Source organism: Copadichromis virginalis, linkage group LG15 (assembly GCF_057382275.1).
Source record: "Copadichromis virginalis isolate Kocher_CV1m ecotype Utaka linkage group LG15, C_Virginalis_male_GT1.1, whole genome shotgun sequence".
In the NCBI taxonomy this organism is placed as follows: domain Eukaryota; kingdom Metazoa; phylum Chordata; class Actinopteri; order Cichliformes; family Cichlidae; genus Copadichromis; species Copadichromis virginalis.
Window position 1 is genome coordinate 27,305,914 of NC_140632.1, and position 19,202 is coordinate 27,325,115.

General features: G+C 46.9%; 1 protein-coding gene across 2 annotated transcripts; it reads right to left on the bottom strand.

The window, feature by feature from the left end:
* Positions 1–94: 94 nt before the first annotated feature.
* LOC146692630 (neuroglobin-like) lies at positions 95–18,935 on the bottom strand. 2 transcript variants are annotated; one of them, XM_085432788.1, is made up of 5 exons: positions 18,419–18,935; positions 17,473–17,580; positions 16,747–16,867; positions 9,226–9,306; positions 95–339 (listed from the first exon to the last, which is right to left on the bottom strand). In XM_085432788.1, exons 1-5 carry the CDS (start codon positions 18,583–18,585, stop codon positions 265–267), a joined length of 552 nt encoding a protein of 183 aa, XP_085288914.1. In that variant the 5' UTR covers positions 18,586–18,935; the 3' UTR covers positions 95–264. The 2 variants fall into 2 exon arrangements, with proteins under 2 accessions (XP_085288914.1, XP_085288913.1); XM_085432787.1 differs by having other exon boundaries at positions 9,216–9,306.
* Between the last annotated feature and the right edge of the window lie 267 nt (positions 18,936–19,202).

A 19,202-nucleotide genomic window follows, 5' to 3' on the forward strand; every position in this document is an offset into this window, starting at 1 on the left:
ATGCCCAGAGGACGTGACATCGCAGGAGGAGCTTCATCCCAACATGTGACTCCGCTCATACTCAGATCGTGTACAAACAGGGGCATAAAAGATCTCCTCGTCACATGATGTTTATTCACTTTCAAAATAAAAGCCCACAGCTCAGCGCTGTTAAACATTCATACAGTTACACATGAGAGCTGAAAACAACATTTTCACTACACATCTTGTCATTTAAAGACTCCGTCCTGAGCTGCTGAAGCCACGTGATGGGACGAGCTGCTCTCAGCTGCTGCTGTGGCTCCTCTGGGCCTGCTGGTAGCCTTTCTTCATGGTGCGAGTGATGTACAGGAACAGAGTCTGCAGGAAAGAGAAGAGTCGTAAAAAAGGGTCAACACAGACGGCAGGGTTTGGTCGATGACCAGCAGGGGGCAGCATGAGTCTGCAGGCCCAAGCAAGCTGAACTGTGCAGGTAAATGAGGTAAACAGGGCCCTGTTTCAGGAAGCCGGTTTAGTGGAAAAACTGAGTAAGTATACCCTGAGTTAACGAAAACTCTGGGTTTTCGGTTTCACAAAGCGAGTTCAGATGAAGCCTCAGTGAGTCACTATGACGACACACTCCGTGAAGCTAACCTGCCCCCTAGCAGGTTTACTACAACTAACCCTGACTGTCTCCGCCCCTTTGTCGGAAACCTGACAGTAGGAAGTGTCGGACATGGCGTGCCCCTTCCTTGAAGAGCCAGTAGATCGTGAAGCCCAAATTCTCCGCAGAGCTCTCCGCCGGGAGAGAGTGATCAGAGCGCGTTTGGACATTTTATCATTTCCTGATGATTTTCTGTGTGAACGTTACCGTTTCTCAGCACAATCTATAAGTTATTTGAATAACATCCTCAGGCCATATATTACGCATGTGACACATCGTGGACATCCTCTCAGTTCTGTACATATTATTTGTATTGCACTTCGGTTTTTTGCAAACGGGAGCTTTCTGTATAATATTGGTGACGCTGAGCACGTTTCCAAGGCTACCGTCTGTCGGGCAGTCAGGAATGTTACAGTTGCACTGAAACGTCTCCTGTACTCGTTTGTGTTCCCCGGTCATAGACCCACAAGATTTATCAAAGAGGGATGCCACAAAATTGCAGGTATCAGGATGACCAAAACTTAATTTATGATGTGGTGATACTTGGACTACTACTTAAATTTTACATTTATTTTCACGGTTCCCAGGCGTGATTGGCTGTACAGATGGCACTCACATTCCAATCATTGCTCCTTCAGTAAATGAAGGAGACTATGTGAACAGGAAGTCTTTCCACAGCATTAATGTGCAGGTACATAGTTCCCTGTAGCATTTCAAACTAACAAATTATTTCATTATAGTAATGGATGCTAATTTGTGTTCTCTGCACTGTGAAGATCATATATGATGCTGCCAACATTATCACAAATGTGGAAGCCAAGTGGCCAGGCTCTGTCCATGACTCACAAATATTCCGTGAATGTACACTGAGCACAAAATTTGGACATGGTGAGTTGAGAATACTTTAAAATATATAAAGACCAATTGCTTCAGGGACATTTGAACTGAAGTGTATCCTTCTGTCTTAGGAGAGTTCACTGGCTACTTGCTTGGTGATAGGGGGTATCCATGTTTACCCTATTTGCTTACCCCTTACCCTGACCCGGGCCCACAGCAGCGATATAATCTGGCTAATTGCAGGACAAGAGCCAGAATTGAAATGACTATCGGAATGCTTAAGGCCCGGTTCCAGTGCCTGCAAAGACTCAGGGTCACCCCAGAAAGGGCATGTGACATTATTGTGGCATGTGTGATTCTTCACAACATTGCCACAATTAGAGGAGAACACTGTCCTTCTGAACCAAACATCAGCAGTGATCCAAACCATGAACATCCTGACCCTCCCACGGACATACAAGATGGAAGAGCAGTCAGAGACACCATATGTCACAATCATTTCCTTTGACCCATCACCTCAACATGTTGAAAGAAGAATAAACAGATTTTTTGTTCAACTGGCTTTATTGGTCGCCTGTGTTTCCTGTACACAAAGTATTAAAAGATGTAAACCTCATAAAGTGTCTCTGTTGCTTCCTCCTCTGTAACAGCTGTCAATGTTTCTTCATTATTTTCCTGTAGTAAAGAAGTTAACAACATTGCTGTTCTACTGTAAACTCATATAATCTGTGGAGTATTACTCACAACTGCATGTTGGTCTGGCTCAACAGGAGGCTGCACCAGATGCAGTACACCACCACCATCAACTGATAGAATATGAGGTTTATACAGGTCACTTATAACTTACAAGGGACCAAATGGCAATTAACAAACATACCAATCACCTTACACTTCATTGTCATTATGCTCTCAAAGACAACCAAGACTGAGGGAAGGCAAAATCAGTAGGAAAATAACTTCACTACAAAATAATCCATTATGGTAAAGAGTTTATCAAATGAATGAGTCGCACTGCAAAGGTGACGAAAGGATGTATGCACATCATGTATTATTTTGAATTTACCCCCTATGTAGGCACTTGTGTCTTGCGGGGTTATTGACTCAGAGGATGTCCCCGCAGAGATGCCTTCGGCCACAGGGCGCCCACTGTTTTGGCTGAGGGCCAACTGCTCAGCCTCTGTGAGTGGTGGTGGTGGAGGACCCCCACCTGTTTTTCGGGCCTCCGCTTTTTTTCTGTTGGCTATAACGGGCCACATTTGAGCATACAGAGTAAGCAAATATGTACTTGTAATGTGCTCAGATAATTTCAATAAGTGCTTACAGAAAGAAAATTAATGTAGCCTCTAACTGCAATTGATTTACATCGGACAAACAGACCAAGCACTATGGCTCATAATACAATTACACCTTACCTGTTTGGACTATATTTTTATATTTCATTTTTACTTGCTGCCAGGCACGTTTGGGGCCTGTTGGGTTGCACCTGCGCTCACATCACATCACAAAATAAAATGTATAAAATAACAAATAAAATAACATATGATAAAATAACGTGTTAAATGGGTGGAAATCCCTAGATCAATGTTTATATTAACACTCACGCATTGACTCTGTCGGCTATGTTTTGCCATGCATGCTCCCTTTGTTTTGCAGCTGAGGCTGTGTTACTTTTTTTCTGAGAAATTTGCATGTTATCGGCATATGCTGCCATCAGAATTTCGGCCTCAAGCGCTGTGAAATACATTGACCGCGCCTTCTTTCCCTCCGTCTCCATGGTGACTCGCTTAATCTGTGCTCCGCTTATCAGGGCTTTATGTATCCTCGTCCGCGCGCTTCACTTGGGGTTAAAGCAACTCCGCGTTGATTGAACTAATTGTTATCAGCCTTTCTGAAACCGAATATTCCGAGTTGGACAGTTCGGGGTTACTCAACCCTGAGTGTCGTTTTTCACTCTGAGTTTTCCAAACCGGCTTCCTGAAACAGGGCCCAGGACTGCAGATAAACATTCAAACATGAGCCTGGGGTCCGTTCTTCGTACCTCGCTTACTACATCCAAGATCAAATGACACATCCAAGATCAAATCATCGCGCCAACTTTGACCTCGCTATTCCGGTTCTCCGAACACACCTGTTGTTGACGATTAGTATAGCTGGATGAAGTAATGTGAGATCATTGGGTGGCTTAACAGGGGCTACGCATCGATAGTAGAAACATTGATCGGCAACCCTTTGATTGGTCGGCGAAAATGTCGAAGGAGCGCGCTCAGTATTTTTCGGCAGCAGAGCAAGAACTCTTGATTGAGGGATTTCAGGAGTTTCAGAGTTTAATTAAAATGCAAGGGAACACTGCAAAGGCTGCAAAAGCAAGGAGAGAGGGCTGGCAGAAAGTTGCTGACAAATTAAACTCGTAAGTAATTTAATAATAATAATAATAATAATAATAATGGATTGGATTCATATAGCGCTTTTCAAGGCACCCAAAGCGCTTTACAATGCCACTATTCATTCACTCTCACATTCACACACACTGGTGGAGGCAAGCTACGGTTGTAGCCACAGCTGCCCTGCGGCAGACTGACAGAAGCCAGGCTGCCATATCGCGCCATCGGCCCCTCTGGCCAACACCAGTAGGCAGTAGGGTAAATTTATCATATTATATCACATTATATCATATTATATTATATTATATTACATTATATCCTCTATCACATTAGAGCCACAACAGGACCCACTAGAACATGTGAACAAGTAAAAGTGAAATATAAGAATATTCTACAGAATGGTAATATTTATCACTTATATTGCTTTTAGTCTCTTGAAAAGAGACCCTGACATAATCTGTTCGTTTGTTTATAACAGCAACCAAGAAAAGGGCAGAGCAAAAAAAGACAGGTGGTGGTCCTGCACCCCCTCGTCAACAAGTTGGTTAAGTAAATAATACCCTCACGGGAAAATCGATATCTCTCTATGAGCACACTGTGGCGCTGAGCTAAAGGATCCTGTCTATCCCGCAATATACGCTGAGTTCTGAAAACTCTCCTTATCAATCTTGCACCTTCCGCAATGGGTGGCTGCGACAGACTTCCCAAATCCACCTTCGCTTTTATAGCCGTGGTCTCTCATCTTGATTACGCGACGTAATTTACCATTACTACTCTAAAATATGAATTGCATCTGAAATAATCAAATACATGGAATGGAATGAATAATAGTACATTTCCCTTTTTTTAGGAAATGACCTGTATGTATCTGTATGAAATCAATAAAAGGATCAAGTACTGCATTATCTTTAGTTACATTGATAATATTTATTTATGGACAAACAGTGGTAAAATATCGCTGTTGCTTTCGTATAAATGAAGCGGACATACCTGAGTGGCCGCGATCTAATCTTGTATACATAAAGTAAGCCTGCTCCCAAGCAGGTTTACGCTTACGGATCTATTGCTATGACAGCAAGTCCCGGATGAGCTTCGGAGAACCGAACGATCCAAGATCACGCGAAATCGTCAACAATCAAATCCAGCTAACTTACTTAGCGAGGTACGAAGAACGGACCCCAGGTCCTTTTACAGCAGGTTTGAGAGGACAGCGTTAAACCTGCTGCTGATATTTACAGTCCAATCATCAGCTGAAGTCATTCCAACAAACTGACATCTTCATTTATGCAAAACTCTCTGGAATATTAACAGTTAATTTTCTGTTTCTTTATTTCCACGAGTTTCTTTCATTTTCTCAGAAAGCAGAGGTCAGATCAGAGGAAGCTCGTCACAGCCAGGCTGTCTTTGTTGCCAGCATGGTGATGTTATCACTGCTCTATCCATCTTTGCAGGCAGCACAAAGGTGACCCGGAGACAGTTCAGCACAACAAGCCAAAAAGTAGAGCTAAAACATAGAACATCAGGGCTAAGGTCCTGTGGCAAAGAAAAGACTAATTTAATTTTAATTATACAGCGCCAAATCACAACAGCAGTCACCTCAAGGTGCTTTATATTTTAAGTTAGACCTTACAGTCATATGACCCCCTATGAGCAAGCATTTTGGTGACAGTGAAAAGGAAAAACTTCCTTTTAACAGGAACAAACCAACAGCAGAACCAGGTTCGGGGAGGGGCGACCATCTGCAGCGACTGGTTGGCTTGTGAGAAGGAATGGTTGGCTCAACAGTGCTCTGACTGTTTGTCAGCCTGGCTACAGTGCCTAAGAAAAATCTAGGGTTGTTCTTATTTTCTTCAATCAGTGATGAATAGCAAGATGTTCTAGCTTCACGGAGAGCTTTCTTATAAAGCAGTAAACTATTTCTCCAGAGTAAATGATGAAATGTATTTCCCTTTTTCATAACGTTTAAATGCTAGTAATTAAGGGCCAGGTGGACAACAGGTAACAACAGATTAAAGATTAAACTTTGCTTTGTTAATTTTTTCTGCTTAATTCATTTCTTGCTGTTTCTTTGTTTTTCGGTGGTCTGAGAGCAGACAGGGGGAGGAGTGGGGGGAGGACGTTGCAGAGAGACACATAAGAGTGCAACTGTTTCCTGGAATTGCCACATTCATCACCACTGTGATGAGTGTGGCAATTCCACCTAACGGTGATGTCAAACAGAGAGAAGTACCGCGGGCTGAGAGAAGAGCTGGAGCCGATTTGAAGTCCTTCAGTGGGAGAAGCTACAGTTTTTGTATTAGAAAAGTGACCGACAATTCTAATAACCAGATAAATGCGCAGCCCTGTGAAAGTCCACTGCTACTGCCATGTACGGGTTCGGAGGGTAAGAAGCAGACATTCCCTCCTAACAGCTGTGGGCACAGATGAAGCCCTCCCCCTTTTTTTCGGAACAACAAAATAACGGCTGTACCAACCTTTGTCTGTCTCCGAAGCGGGGACCACTCGTATCGCTCTTTTCTGCAATAGCACCTTTATTTCCTCTCTGAGTATCATGGCCGCCTCGGTGTTGACAGTCGTGTTTACGACTCTTTGGAAACGAGGTGGCTTGACCCGGAACTGCAACGGTAACCCATGGCAACGGTTCGCAGAACCCACGGTTGTAGAGAGGGGGCGCAAGCGCGCCACTGACGGAAGTGAGCAGCCAGCCGGCTGACCTGCAGCACCGTCGGCGGGGCGTTGTCGCCCCCCAGTGTGTCTGCAGGGGACTGCATCACCTGCATGACCTGGCTCATTCTGCCTGCAGGCTGAGCATTTGTGATTGTTTGAGAATAAACAACACTCTTTATTGATTGTAACATGGAAACATGTACATTCATACATTTTGTTGGAGGCACCTTTTCTGGGGCACAACAATGAAAAACAGCGGGAACACTCGATGTGGTCACCTGAACATTTAACACACCTGAACAGGGAGTTACCTGAGGCATTTTGTGTGCAGGGGTTTTTAGGAAAGTGCAGCGCCTTCTGGGGCTGACAACCTGAACAAAACTTAAGCGGCACCTCTTGGGCGGCAACAGAGGGGTAAAAGCAGCGTCTCCCTGCTGCTGGACCCCTTCTCCACTCGAAACCACAGCTAGGAGGGCTGAGGCTTCTTCCTCCTGGGCGTCGGGTCCCATTGGGGGCCCGAGGGTGGGCCTTTGCTCCAGGCCGACTGGCGTGGAGCTCGGGCTGGAGGATGTGCTCTCGCTGGCAGCACACCCACTTCAGCAGTGACTCTTGCCAGTCAGCAGAGGAGCGGCGGGCCTGTGAGAGCTAGCTGCGGGCTTGGGCTGACGTCTGGGGATGATGTTGCGCAGAGCTTCCGTCTGCTTCTTCCTCAGATTGAATCTAGCCTGAATGGCTTCAAGTGAATGTCCAAATAACCCAGCCGCAGACACTGGTGCGTCCGGATATACAGCTCTGTCCCTATCCGGGACGTCAGAGAGGGTCAGCCACAGGTGCCTCTGTGACACTACTGCCGAAGCCATCCCTCTGCTCAGGGAGAGCGCTGCACAGCGAGACGCACGGAGGATGTAATCTGTTGTGACTCTGACCTCGTTAAGAAGAGGTGCCAGCGGGCTGTCATCAGGAACCAGCGATCCGAGCTCTGCCAGGCACATTGTCTGGAGCATGGTGACGGAGCTCATGGCGCGAGCAGTGCCAGCCTGAGCCCGATAAATCTTCTCCAGCTGCGAAGCAGAGAATCTGCAGTGCTTGTACGGCAGAGTTGCAGGGCCGCCGAAACCATCGTTATGGGATGGGGCCAGATAAGCAGCCAGAGACGGCTCCATAGGGGGTGGGTTAGCTAAGCCAGCCCCCTCGGCGCCGTCCAATTCCATGTACTGTCCATAGCCGGGCACAGTGACGTGGGTAGACAGAGGTTTGTCCCATGATGCTGTTAGCTCGCAGAGAAAGTCTGGGAACATGGGAAGGCAGTTTTTGGCCGTTGCGGGCTCCGTTGGGAGGAAAAACCCTGCGAACCGCAACGGCTTCTGAGCTGGCGGAGGAGAGGGCCAGTCCAGCTGCAGCTTCTCAGCAGCACGGCGAAACAGGGAGAAAAGAGAGGTGTCATCGTGGCCCACCGGCGCAGCAGTGGCGGCACATTGGGCCGACAATAAGCTCTCCTGCTCATCCTCCGACAATCCATGGATGTCCAGGCCGATGTCCAGCACGTCATCGTCTTCCTGGGGAGCACTGGTGGGCTTCAACCCAGGCTGAAGCCCGTCAGCGCTCCTGCATGGTTCCGGCTCGTCATCGGCTAACCCGTCAACATATTCCATGTGGTCAGCCCAGCTAATTGCGGGGACGTCGACCGGAAAATCCTCGTCTTCGGACTCGGACGAAGCCGGGGCTCCAGACTCGGAAAGGAGATGGTCATGCCGTGCGACAGCCGAGCGTCCCAGCACTTTTTCCACAAACGTCACCCGTCTTTCCTGGGTCGAGCGCTGGAGCTGGCGGCAAAACGCACAGGCTTCGGGCTCCGTCAACGCTCTCCTAGCATGGACAATCCCCAGGCAGACACGGCAGGCATCGTGCTGGTCGCTGTCGTGCAAAGAGAAAGCGCATCCCTGAGGACAGGGGCGGACAGAAGATTTCTGCTTTGCTCACTTCGGTTTGGAGTCCATTCCAAAACGCAAAGCGAAACGCTGCACAGGAAAAACTTGAAATTAGCACTCTGCGGGCAGCCTACACACCAACTGCGCGGTGGAGGCTAACATCAACAGGGGCAGTTAAGCTAAGTTCAAGTCGGCAGACAACGGAGCTAACTAGCAGCAGCTAGCTAGCCCAACTCAGCAGAGGTGTTCTCAGCGAGGTGAAGAGCGTAAGAACTGAGGGATGACTGTGATGACAGCGGCTACATGTGCAGGCGGGGGCCATGCGCGTGTCATCACACTTCATCTGCCTTAAAGGCGTGAATAAAGGTTTCTTCAGCCAGGACACGCGAGGGCATGATATCCCATAATTATGTGTTGTACCAAGTGAATCGACTGAAAAGGAACTGGACAGAACAAGTCCAGAGCCTGACTGAGAACACTGTGGACTGAATGTAAAGCCTGCCCTATTTAAAATGTCTTTCTCTTCTTTCATGACAGATACAGACAGCCCCTCTACAGGCTTTCAGAAGTTGGCCAATGAAAAGAAAACAGGCTCTTCATTCTGATTTGCAGTTTTTTTTAGGCCACCGTCAGCTTCAGGCTTCAGCAGAGATCACATCTGTTTCTCCTCTGGTTGTTTATATGTTCAGGTTCTTGAAGCAATAAATTGCATGTTTAATCATCATCTGTATGATGAGGTTAACTTTTCTCTGCTTGCTCTGAAGAATCTGTAAAAGTCACCTCTGTTTACCTTCCAGGCCTCCTCCAGGTCTGAAGTCCAGCGCTCCTGCAGGACCGGATGGATTGCGTGGATGAACTCTTCCCCCATGAGCTGGACAGACAGAGAAAGTTTTTTTTTTGATGAGCACACACATGCAGCTCTGGGTGGGTGGAGTTAAGAGTAGAGCAGTTTGGTGCTTCCACAGAGCGTGACAAAATAAACCAGAAAAAAAAGGCCTTTCTCCACCCGAGCCCTCCTACAACCTTCTTACAACTCTCCTAGAGCCATCTTAGAGAAGTCCTACAGTCCTCCTACAACTGTCCTACAACCCTCCAAAAGTTGATTCTATTCATCTGGATGTAGCATTTTGTGGAAGAAACATTTCGTCACTCATCCAAGTGTCTCCGCTGATTGCAGGTTTCCCCAATCTTATAAACAGTACATTGCATAATAAATGAAACCAGCCCACTGAAGGAACAATGGCCTGGGAGGTCAGTTCCTTAATCTTTACAACACTGAGCGAACAACACAGAGCGAACACCATCACCACAGACACAGCAGCCAGGGAAGCTGAAGAAAAGCACATCAAGAAGGTCCTGAGTAAATGTGGTTATCCCAGCTGGACTTTTGTCAAAGCTGGGAAGGCGCCAAAAGAAAGCTCCAGCCGATCCAGGAGAGAAGGACAACTGCTGCCTAAGCGAAAACCCGCAGTAATCCCGTATGTGTCAGGAGTATCGGAGCAGTTGAGATGCATTTTTTCTAAACACCGGATCTCTGTGGCTTTTAAAACCCAAAACACGCTGTGCCATAAATTGGTCCACCCCAAGGATTGGGTCCCCCAACACAGACAGAGTAACATGGTGTACACTATTAAGTGCCAGGAGGATTGCCAGGATTTATACATCGGGAAAACCAAACAACCTCTGGTGAAGCGGATGGCACAACACAGAAGAGCTACCTCGTCAGGCCAGGACTCTGCAGTCTATTTACACCTACAGGCCAGTGGACACTTTTTCAATGATGAGGAGGTACACATCTTGGACAAGGAGGAACGCTGGTTGAGTGCGGTGTCAAGGAGGCCATTTACGTGAAAAGGGAAAAACCATCTCTGAATCGAGGAGGGTGCCTAAGGGTACATCTTTCGCCATCTTACAATGCAGTGATTGCAGCCATTCCCCAACTCTCTGTGAATGGTACTCATGGCCATTGATCAGTGGGCTTTGATCAGTGGGTTTTGGTCAGTGGTTGTTGATCAATTCTCATGAGAATTTGCATAATTAAGATTAAGGAACTGACCTCCAGGCCCATTGTTCCTTCAGTGGGCTGGTTTCAGTCATCATGCAATGTACTGTTTATAAGATTGGGGAAACCTGGAGTCAGCTGAGACTGAAGAAGTCAGTTGGATGAGTGATGAGCTATTATACAGCTATTCTACTACCATCATTCACTAGCTCAATTCATGTCATGCTTTGACATGAATTGAGCTGCAGTTGGGGAAGGCCTCAAAGGGGACGGGCGATGGTTCCCGGGCCTGGCAGATCCCCATGTACTAAATAGAAGTGAAGAAGTTAAAGAATGGAGAACAAGGAGGGAGGGAGGGTGGGGCACGTAAACGAGAATGATCAGCTTGCAGAACTGGGGGAACCTATATAGATGACAGCTGGAAGGAGCATGTTTGGAGGCGTGGTCCTACTCCGGAAATTCCGATACATAATCTCCAATTCACTAGCTGGGCCTACGTCCTCATTTTAGGTTTGACAGCGTTTTAGTAGGTAAAAGTGAATGCTTTGACATGAATTGAGCTGCAGTTTGTGGAAGGTCTCAAAGGGGACTGGCGATGGTTCCTGGGCCTGGCAGATCCCCAAAGAAGGCATCCCCTGAAAATGGTAACAACTGTGCATTACGAGGGTCGACGACCTCAGCGAGAATAATTAGATTTTCAATTCAACTTATTTATATGCCACCGAACCATGGTGACAGATGCCTCGAGACCCTACAATGATGTCTGGAGGAAAAACCCAACAATTGTATGACCCCCTCTGAGCAAGCGCTTTGGCGATGGTGGGAAGGAAAAACTTCCTTTTAACAGGAAGAAACCTCTGGCAGATCTAGGCTCAGGGAGGGGCAGCCAACTGCCGTGACCGGTTTGGGTGAGAGAAGGAGAACAGGACAGAGGCAAGTGTAGGGAGAGCGAACGCCGAGTGGCCTCACCACCCAAAGAAGAGGAAAATAACTGGTAGCAGGCTAGCAAAGCTGAACAGCTCTCGATAAGGTAGTCAAAGATTCCATGGAGTGGAGTGGATCAGCTCGGACAAGCAGAAGATGGAGAGGGGGTGCTTAGCTGGTTAATTACGTCAGATAAGGTAATGATAACTACTGTGGTTATTTCTGAAATGAACAGAAGTGAAAGCGGCAGCTTGGGAAGGGTTGATGAATTGAATGACTGATTAGAGGAAAGTCGTCTTCTATAATAATAACTCCCAAAATTGTCAGAGAGCAGAGGGCGAGTCCACTGAACTTCGTGGGAGATGATGAGCTGTTTAGACATAGTCTTGAATGATTGTGTCGAGGGTGGATGCTAGATAATGCTTGCGAAAGCACGTGAGAAGTAAAGGGATGTCATGAAGAATTATGCGCATGGCACAGTTTGGATGTCTTAAAAGGGGCGATAGAGGAAAGAATCTGGCATCCCAGTGCCACGAAGGTTCATCAGTGCTTTGCAAAGGCAGGAAAGATGACAGATGGTTCTCTGTGCCGGAACAGTTTGCTGCTACATCTTGTGGAAGACTGGATGTAAAGAGAGAAACTGGCATCCTGGTGAAAGGAATGTTTTGGGTTTTTTGCGAGTGATTGATGGCGGAAGCTGCCAATCCAGTAACGGAAAGGTAAGCTACTTAGGGAACAGAACCTGGCATCTCGGTGCAAAGAACGTTTTCTGCATTTGCAAATGAGGAATAGAGACAGCGAACCTGGCGTTTTGGTGCTGAAAGGAACATCTGCTGCTTAGCATATAAGGGCTAGATGTGGAGAAGCTGGCGTCCCAGTGGTAGAAGGATTAATGCAGTGAAACTGGCAACTCTGTATTAGAAAGTTTGCTCCTGAGTATGCGAGTGAGGGATAAAGAAGAACCAGGCAACTCGGCGCCTGGTTCTTCTTTATCTTGCTACTGTATTTTCATAGGAGGGATAGAGGATAAGAAGCTGGCATCCCGGTGCCAAAGCTTGCTAATGTGTTTGCATAGGAGGGATAGAGGAAGAGAAGCTGACATCCCGGTGCCAAAGCTTGCTACTGTATTAGGATAGGAGGGAGAGAGGGAGAGAGGCTGGCATCTCGGTGCCAAAGCTTGCTACTGTATTTGCATAGGAGTGATAGAGGAAGAGAACCTGGCATCCCGGTGCCAAAAGCATGCTGCTGCATTTTGCCAATATGGGATACGGGAAAGGGAAACTGGTGACTCATTCATAGAAAAGTTTGCTGGTGCGATTGGATATGAGGGAAGGACCGGCAAAGGAAACCAGCAAGGCGTTGGTAGAAGGCTTGCGGCTGCTTTTGTAAATAAGGGTTAAAGGACAAACCTGGCAACTCAGTGTCTTTTTTTTCCCCATGCAAAGAAACTGGCTATTTTGCAAATGAGAATTGAGAACTTGGTATCGGGGCTAGAAGGATTAATGCTGCTTTTTGCCATGATGGATGCAGAGAAACTGGCAGTTCATTAGTTGGAAAGCTAGATGCTGCATTGCTAATGGTGATGAAGGAAAACCTGGCAACCCGGGGCCGTTTAATTAAATTCATTAATTAATTAATTTTGTCTACACTGAGAACTGGCAACCCGATGGCAGAAAAGCTTGCTGTTTCTTTTGCGAATGAGGGATAAAGGAGCCTGGCAACCCAGTGCCAAGGTTTGCTACAGAATTTTGCGAAGGAGAGATGAGTGGCTGGAAACCTGACAACTCGGTGCCGACGCTTGCTGCAGAGTTTAGCAGAGGAAGGATGAGTGAACGTATGCTGCAGAGTTTAGCCAAGGAGGGATGAGAGGCTGGAAACCTGGCAACTCGGTGCTGAGGTTAACAGCAGAATTTGCGAAGGAGGGATGAGTGACTAAGAGCCTAGCAACCCGGTGCCAAGGTTTGCTGCAGAATTTTGCGAAGCAGGGATGAGGGGCTGGGAACCTGGCAACTCGGTGCCAAAGCATGCTGCATTCACTACGGAGGGGTGGAGTACTGGCAACTCTGCTGCTTGCTGCTGCTTTTGCGAATGAGGATAAAGGAACCTGGCAACTCGGTGCTGAGGTTACGTGCAGAATTTTGTGAAGGAGGGAAGAGGCTGGGAACCTGGCAACTCTGTACTGAATTTGCTACGGAGGAATATAGAACTGGCGTTACCTCATAACTGAATTTAGCCGAGATATGAAGACTGGATGGATCGACGTGGCAGTCCATATGTCGGGTGGCAAGAAAACTGCTAGAGGATCATCAGCATTCGGTCTTGAGCCGTGGCGTTCGGTGTGTTTCTTGGATTGCCGGAGGAAAAGCGATGGACGAAGAGCTTGAGTAGTTGTTCATCTAATGCGCTGACAGACAAGAGGACAATTGTAGCGAATGGAAGGGTGAGTAAAATTATGTTACTCCTGTGAGAAAGCTGTGTTTAAAGGAAACCGCCAAGAATGGACCCTGTTTGCACGTAAACGAGAATGATCAGCTTGCAGAACTGGGGAAACCTATACGGAAGGAGCGTGTTTGGAGGCGTGGTCCTGCTCCTTAAATTCCGATACATAATCTCCAATACAACAGTCCTACAACCCTACTACAGCTCTTCTACAACCCTCCTACAGTCCTAGTTAGGGATGGCTACTGGTATCTGGTGCCATTATGGCACCGGTTCTGACATAAACAGTAGTAACCAGACTGAAAAGCAGCGCATTTCAGTGCTTTTTTTTTTTCTTGAGATGTCATACACTTTGGATTCTAGCCAATCATTTTAGCTTTCCAAGGATAGTAGGCGGGCCCAGGTACGTACGTTCTTTTAGAGCAGAGCTACAGATTAATAATGTCCAAGGCGAAGCAGTCAAAAGTCTTGCTGTACTTCACAGCAAAAGATGCAAACTCAGCAGCCTGCAACAAGTGCTTTAAGCTGATACTGTGCAAAGGATGTAATGCCTCGAATCTGATGAAACACCTGGCAACGCATAGCATTTTTTTAAAAGCCGAGAAATGCACCGTATTTGATAGCTTGCTGCAAGACCTCACACCGAGCACATCTACTGCGGGTTTGGTGCCTGTTATCGGACCCGGAGTTAGCAACATCCCCCAAGAACCCGAAGAGGAGAATCCTGGCCCCTAGCCCTGCCAGTGTAGCAGAAATGATGACAGATGATGATGGCACAGCAGCCGTTCTTCTCTGGGTGAGTGGCTTAATGTTGTTTGCGTGTAATTTACGTTGAGTAGACTAACCACGTTATTAAATTAATGCATGTAATGTGAACTAGCAAACACCGTCGTAGTTGCATGCGGCTGTCTTCTTGTTTGATAGAGTGATACCATATGGCTTGCAAAAGTATTCGGCAACCTTGAACTTTTCCACATTTTGTCACATTACAGCCACAAACATAAATCAATTTTATTGGAATTCCATGTGAAAGACCGATACAAAGTGGTGTACACGTGAGAAGTGGAACGAAAATCATACATGATTCCAAACATTTTTTACAAATAAATAACTGAAAAGTGGGGTGTGCGTAATTATTCAGCCCCCTTTGGTCTGAGTGCAGTCAGTTGCCCATAGACATTGCCTGATGAGTGCTAATGACTAAATAGAGTGCACCTGTGTGTAATCTAATGTCAGTACAAATACAGCTGCTCTGTGACGGCCTCAGAGGTTGTCTAAGAGGGAGCAACAACACCATGAAGTCCAAAGAACACACCAGACAGGTCAAGGATAAAGTTATTGAGAAGCCAAGGCCCATGGTGACTCTGGACGAGCTGCAGAGATCTACAGCTCAGGTGGGGGAATCTGTCCATAGGAAAACTATTATTGCACTGCACAAAGTTGGCCTTTATGGAAGAGTGGCAAGAAGAAAGCCATTGTTAACAAAAAACCATAAGAAGTCCCGTTTGCAGTTTGCCACAAGCCATGTGGGGGACACAGCAAACATGTGGAAGAAGGTGCTCTGGTCAGATGAGACCAAAATGGAACTTTTTGGCCAAAATGCAAAACGCTATGTGTGGAAGAAAACTAACACTGCACATCACTCTGAACACACCATCCACACTGTCAAATATGGTGGTGGCAGCATCATGCTCTGGGGGTGCTTCTCTTCAGCAGGGACAGGGAAGCTGGTCAGAGTTGATGGGAAGATGGATGGAGCGAAATACAGGGCAATTTTGGAAGAAAACCTAGGAGTCTGCAAAAGACTTGAGACTGGGGCGGAGGTTCACCTTCCAGCAGGACAACAACCCTAAACATAAAGCCAGGGCAACAATGGAATGGTTTAAAACAAAACATATCCATGTGTTAGAATGGCCCAGTCAAAGTCCAGATCTAAATCCAATTGAGAATCTGTGGCAAGATCTGAAAACTGCCGTTCACAAACACTGTCCATCTAATCTGACTGAGCTGGAGCTGTTTTGCAAAGAAGAATGGGCAAGGATTTCAGTCTCTAGATGTGCAAAGCTGGTAGAGACATACCCTAAAAGACTGGCAGCTGTAATTGCAGCAAAAGGTGGTTCTACAAAGTATTGATTCAGGGGGCTGAATAATTACGCACACCCCACTTTTCAGTTATTTATTTGTAAAAAATGTTTGGAATCATGTATGATTTTTCATTCCACTTCTCACGTGTACACCACTTTGTATCGGTCTTTCACGTGGAATTCCAATAAAATTTATTCATGTTTGTGGCTGTAATGTGACAAAATGTGGAAAGGTTCAAAGGGGCCGAATACTTTTGCAAGCCACTGTATGCCCTATAGCTGCAGAAAAGGCTAACATTGTTATCTTTTTACAAAAAAGAACAGCTAAACTTGAGAGGTTTTAGGACAAAGTTTGTGTTTTCCATTGTTTAAGCACCGGTTCCAACCAAAGGAGGTATGTTGTATCAACAGAAAAGGCTAACTTGGTTATCATTTTGCAGAAAAAAAGAGACTGCTAAAAATAAAAACATAAGAGGTTTTTGGACAAAGTTTGTGTTCTCCATTCTTTAAGCACCGGTTCAAGCACCGTTTAAGCACCGGTACCATTTCAAAAGTACCGGTTTGGCACCGGTATCGGATAAAACCTAAACGATACCCATCCCTAATCCTAGTACAGCCGTCCTACAGTCCACCTACAGCTGTCCTACAACCCTCCTCCAGCTCTTCTAAAACCCTCCTACAATCCTCCTCCAGCTCTTCTACAACCCTCCTATAGCTTTCAATCTGCCTAAAGCTCAGAAAATTGAGAAGAATTGCCAGACGTGTGTGAGCAGGCTCGGCTGAGGATGACCAGTGTGGACTGAACTAATGTCACAGCTGAGTGGAAACAAATCCCCACCACTGTGTTCAGCTTCACACTGACATCATAGTATTTTGGCAGGGCTTTGTACTGGTAATGCTTCCTGCCCAGATCCAGGATCAGCTGGTCCAGACGGTCGTCCTGGTCGATCCTGGCGACCGTCTTCTCGATGATGTACATGATCCTGCAGAGAGAGCAGAGGAGAAAACCAGTCAGCAGGAGGCTCTGCTAAAACCAGAGACCCTGCAGGAGTCACAGGCAGCTTTTGCTGCTAGCTGTCAGCTAACCGGCCCTCTGGGCTGTGTTTTAATGAAATGAAAGGTTAATTTCATGCTTCTGTATGATTGCAATAATTCTGATCAGAGGCAATAATAAATATATCTTGAGCCCTCATTGCAGCCCTCATACAAAATGTTACAGCAAGGGGTGAGAGTACAGTTTTATATTTCCTCTCCCACACAGTTTAACAAAGTGTTTCAGTTTCAGAGATAAAAATGGACGCAAGTCATTATGACTGATAACAACATCTGCTTCTTGTTATTGTGTATGACATTAGATTAGCACCACCCTCACATCCTTCCTGGCTTCAAAAGAACTTTATTTATAGGTCCAACAGAGGTGGTATTTATGTTTAACGCCTCATTTGACTAATGTTTTATGTCATTTGTGAAATCAGCTGATCAGCTGTTAGCACATTTGTCCCTGTTTCTGCTTGGTCCCCCCACTCACAGTTACACTGCTCAGCTCTCACTTAAAGTGTGTGCGTGTGTGTGTGTATGTGTGTGTAACCTGAGGCCGTGGGCTTTCAGCTCTTTGCTCGCCCTCAGGGTGTTCACATCATTCAGGTCTCTGAAGGTGAAGAAGGCGTCTTTGCACTCCGGGTGAGTCTCAAACAGCCTGGAAGAGGGTGGGGGTGGAGTTAAACGGTTGGTGTGAGCGCTGCTCTGATGTCTGATAAGCTAACAAAGGGCAGTCAGTGAACCTGCAGCTGCAGAAAGGTCACGTCCTCATTACCCACGGTCCTCTGTGCTGTGCTGAGGGCTGGGGTGAACTTGCACACACAAACACAAGGCGAAAACAGACAGCTGTGCACAAACCACAGAGAGCGGCTGAGACTGCAGAGCGGCTCGCTGCACCTGCTTTGCATGAACATCAGTAACATCAGTCTGCAGGTAAACAGCACTCCTGAGCCCAAACACTGTGGCTCTGCCTGGCCCTGCTCCATCTTGCAGAGGAGAGGAGGACCTCCACCCTCTGCGAACTCAGGCACAGCAACCAAACCAGCTCCAGCCCACTTCCTGTCAGGGTTCGTCTGCACAGTTTTCTCAGACTCCAGAAAGCAGAACATGATCTCCCGTGACTTTTGACACATGACCTCTGACTCTGAGGCACTCACCTGCATCAGAACCAGAAAGTCTTTCAGACCTGCGCATGCCCGCTGTTTGGTGATGAGCTGTCAATCAAACCTTGCCCGCAGTTTTTACAATAATCTGATCATCTAAACGATAATCGCCACTGTTTTCTGACTGAACGTCGATTTACGCAGAATTGACGTCACAGCCGTGCCTGTGGGCTGGTGGGACATCAGATCTGCGAGCTGAGAGACCCTCGCCCTTAAACAAACTCAACACGGCTTTATGACCGGTAGTTAAGGATACCTGCTCTGACGTAACACTTCTTCATAACGTCTACCTGCGTGACGGTACAGAGGACGGCGGAGCGCGCGTGAACTCACCTGACGAACATGATGACGCCCACCCTGCTGATGTCCTCCTGGATCTCCCTCCAACTGCTCCTGATCGCCTCCCGGCTCTCCGCGCTCAGACTCACCGGCAACGCATCCTCTTCCTCCTCCTGCTCCGGCCGCCGGTCCGGAGCCTCCGCTGAGAGGGAGCAACCCATCTAGAAAATCACCGACAGTACACCAGAACCGCCGCACACAGCGCGACGCACAGCTGGTACTGACTGCGCTCACTTCCGCACTCACGAAGCGCGCGTCTTCAGATCTGAGCTTGTTTCTATCAGATAAAGTTCAAAAGAAACACACACACACTCACAGGGACACATGCACACACAGCGCTCCTGTTTTAATAATGTTTAGTATCACCCGAATGCGCTGACACACCGATCACCTGCACAGGTAAGAATGTGACAGCTCCTCAGTCCAAACCGAAGAACTGATAATCTGATCCCAGCCCAACTTCACAGTCTCATGCTTGTCATCATCAGCTGCCTGACGATCATCAGCTCACAACAACAACAACAGCTTTTTAAGGCGACTTTAGCTTCCTGTGTGCAAGCAGAGACTAGGAAGTGAGCTGCAGCAGAAAACCTCTGAGCACATAGCGAGCAAAGTCTGATAAACTGTCACGTCATCAGCTGTCCTCACAACTGATGGTATGACGACTGTCACCATCATCACATGTGTTTCTGTGCAGCATTTAAACCTGGGGTCACATGTATGATCACATGATAGCATGTCAGAACCATGAAGACTGTGTATGTTCCCCTTAGCTATG

Coding starts and splice junctions, on each gene's coding strand:
- LOC146692630 (XM_085432787.1), bottom strand. CDS start 18,585: ATGGGTTGCTCCCTCTCAGCGGAGGCTCCGGACCGGCGGCCGGAGCAG. Junction 9,307..16,746: donor CCCTGCCAAAATACTATGAT/GTCAGTGTGAAG, acceptor CTGTCTGTCCAG/CTCATGGGGGAAGAGTTCAT. Junction 340..9,215: donor GGCCTGGAAGGTAAACAGAG/GTGACTTTTACA, acceptor TCTTTCCTGCAG/ACTCTGTTCCTGTACATCAC.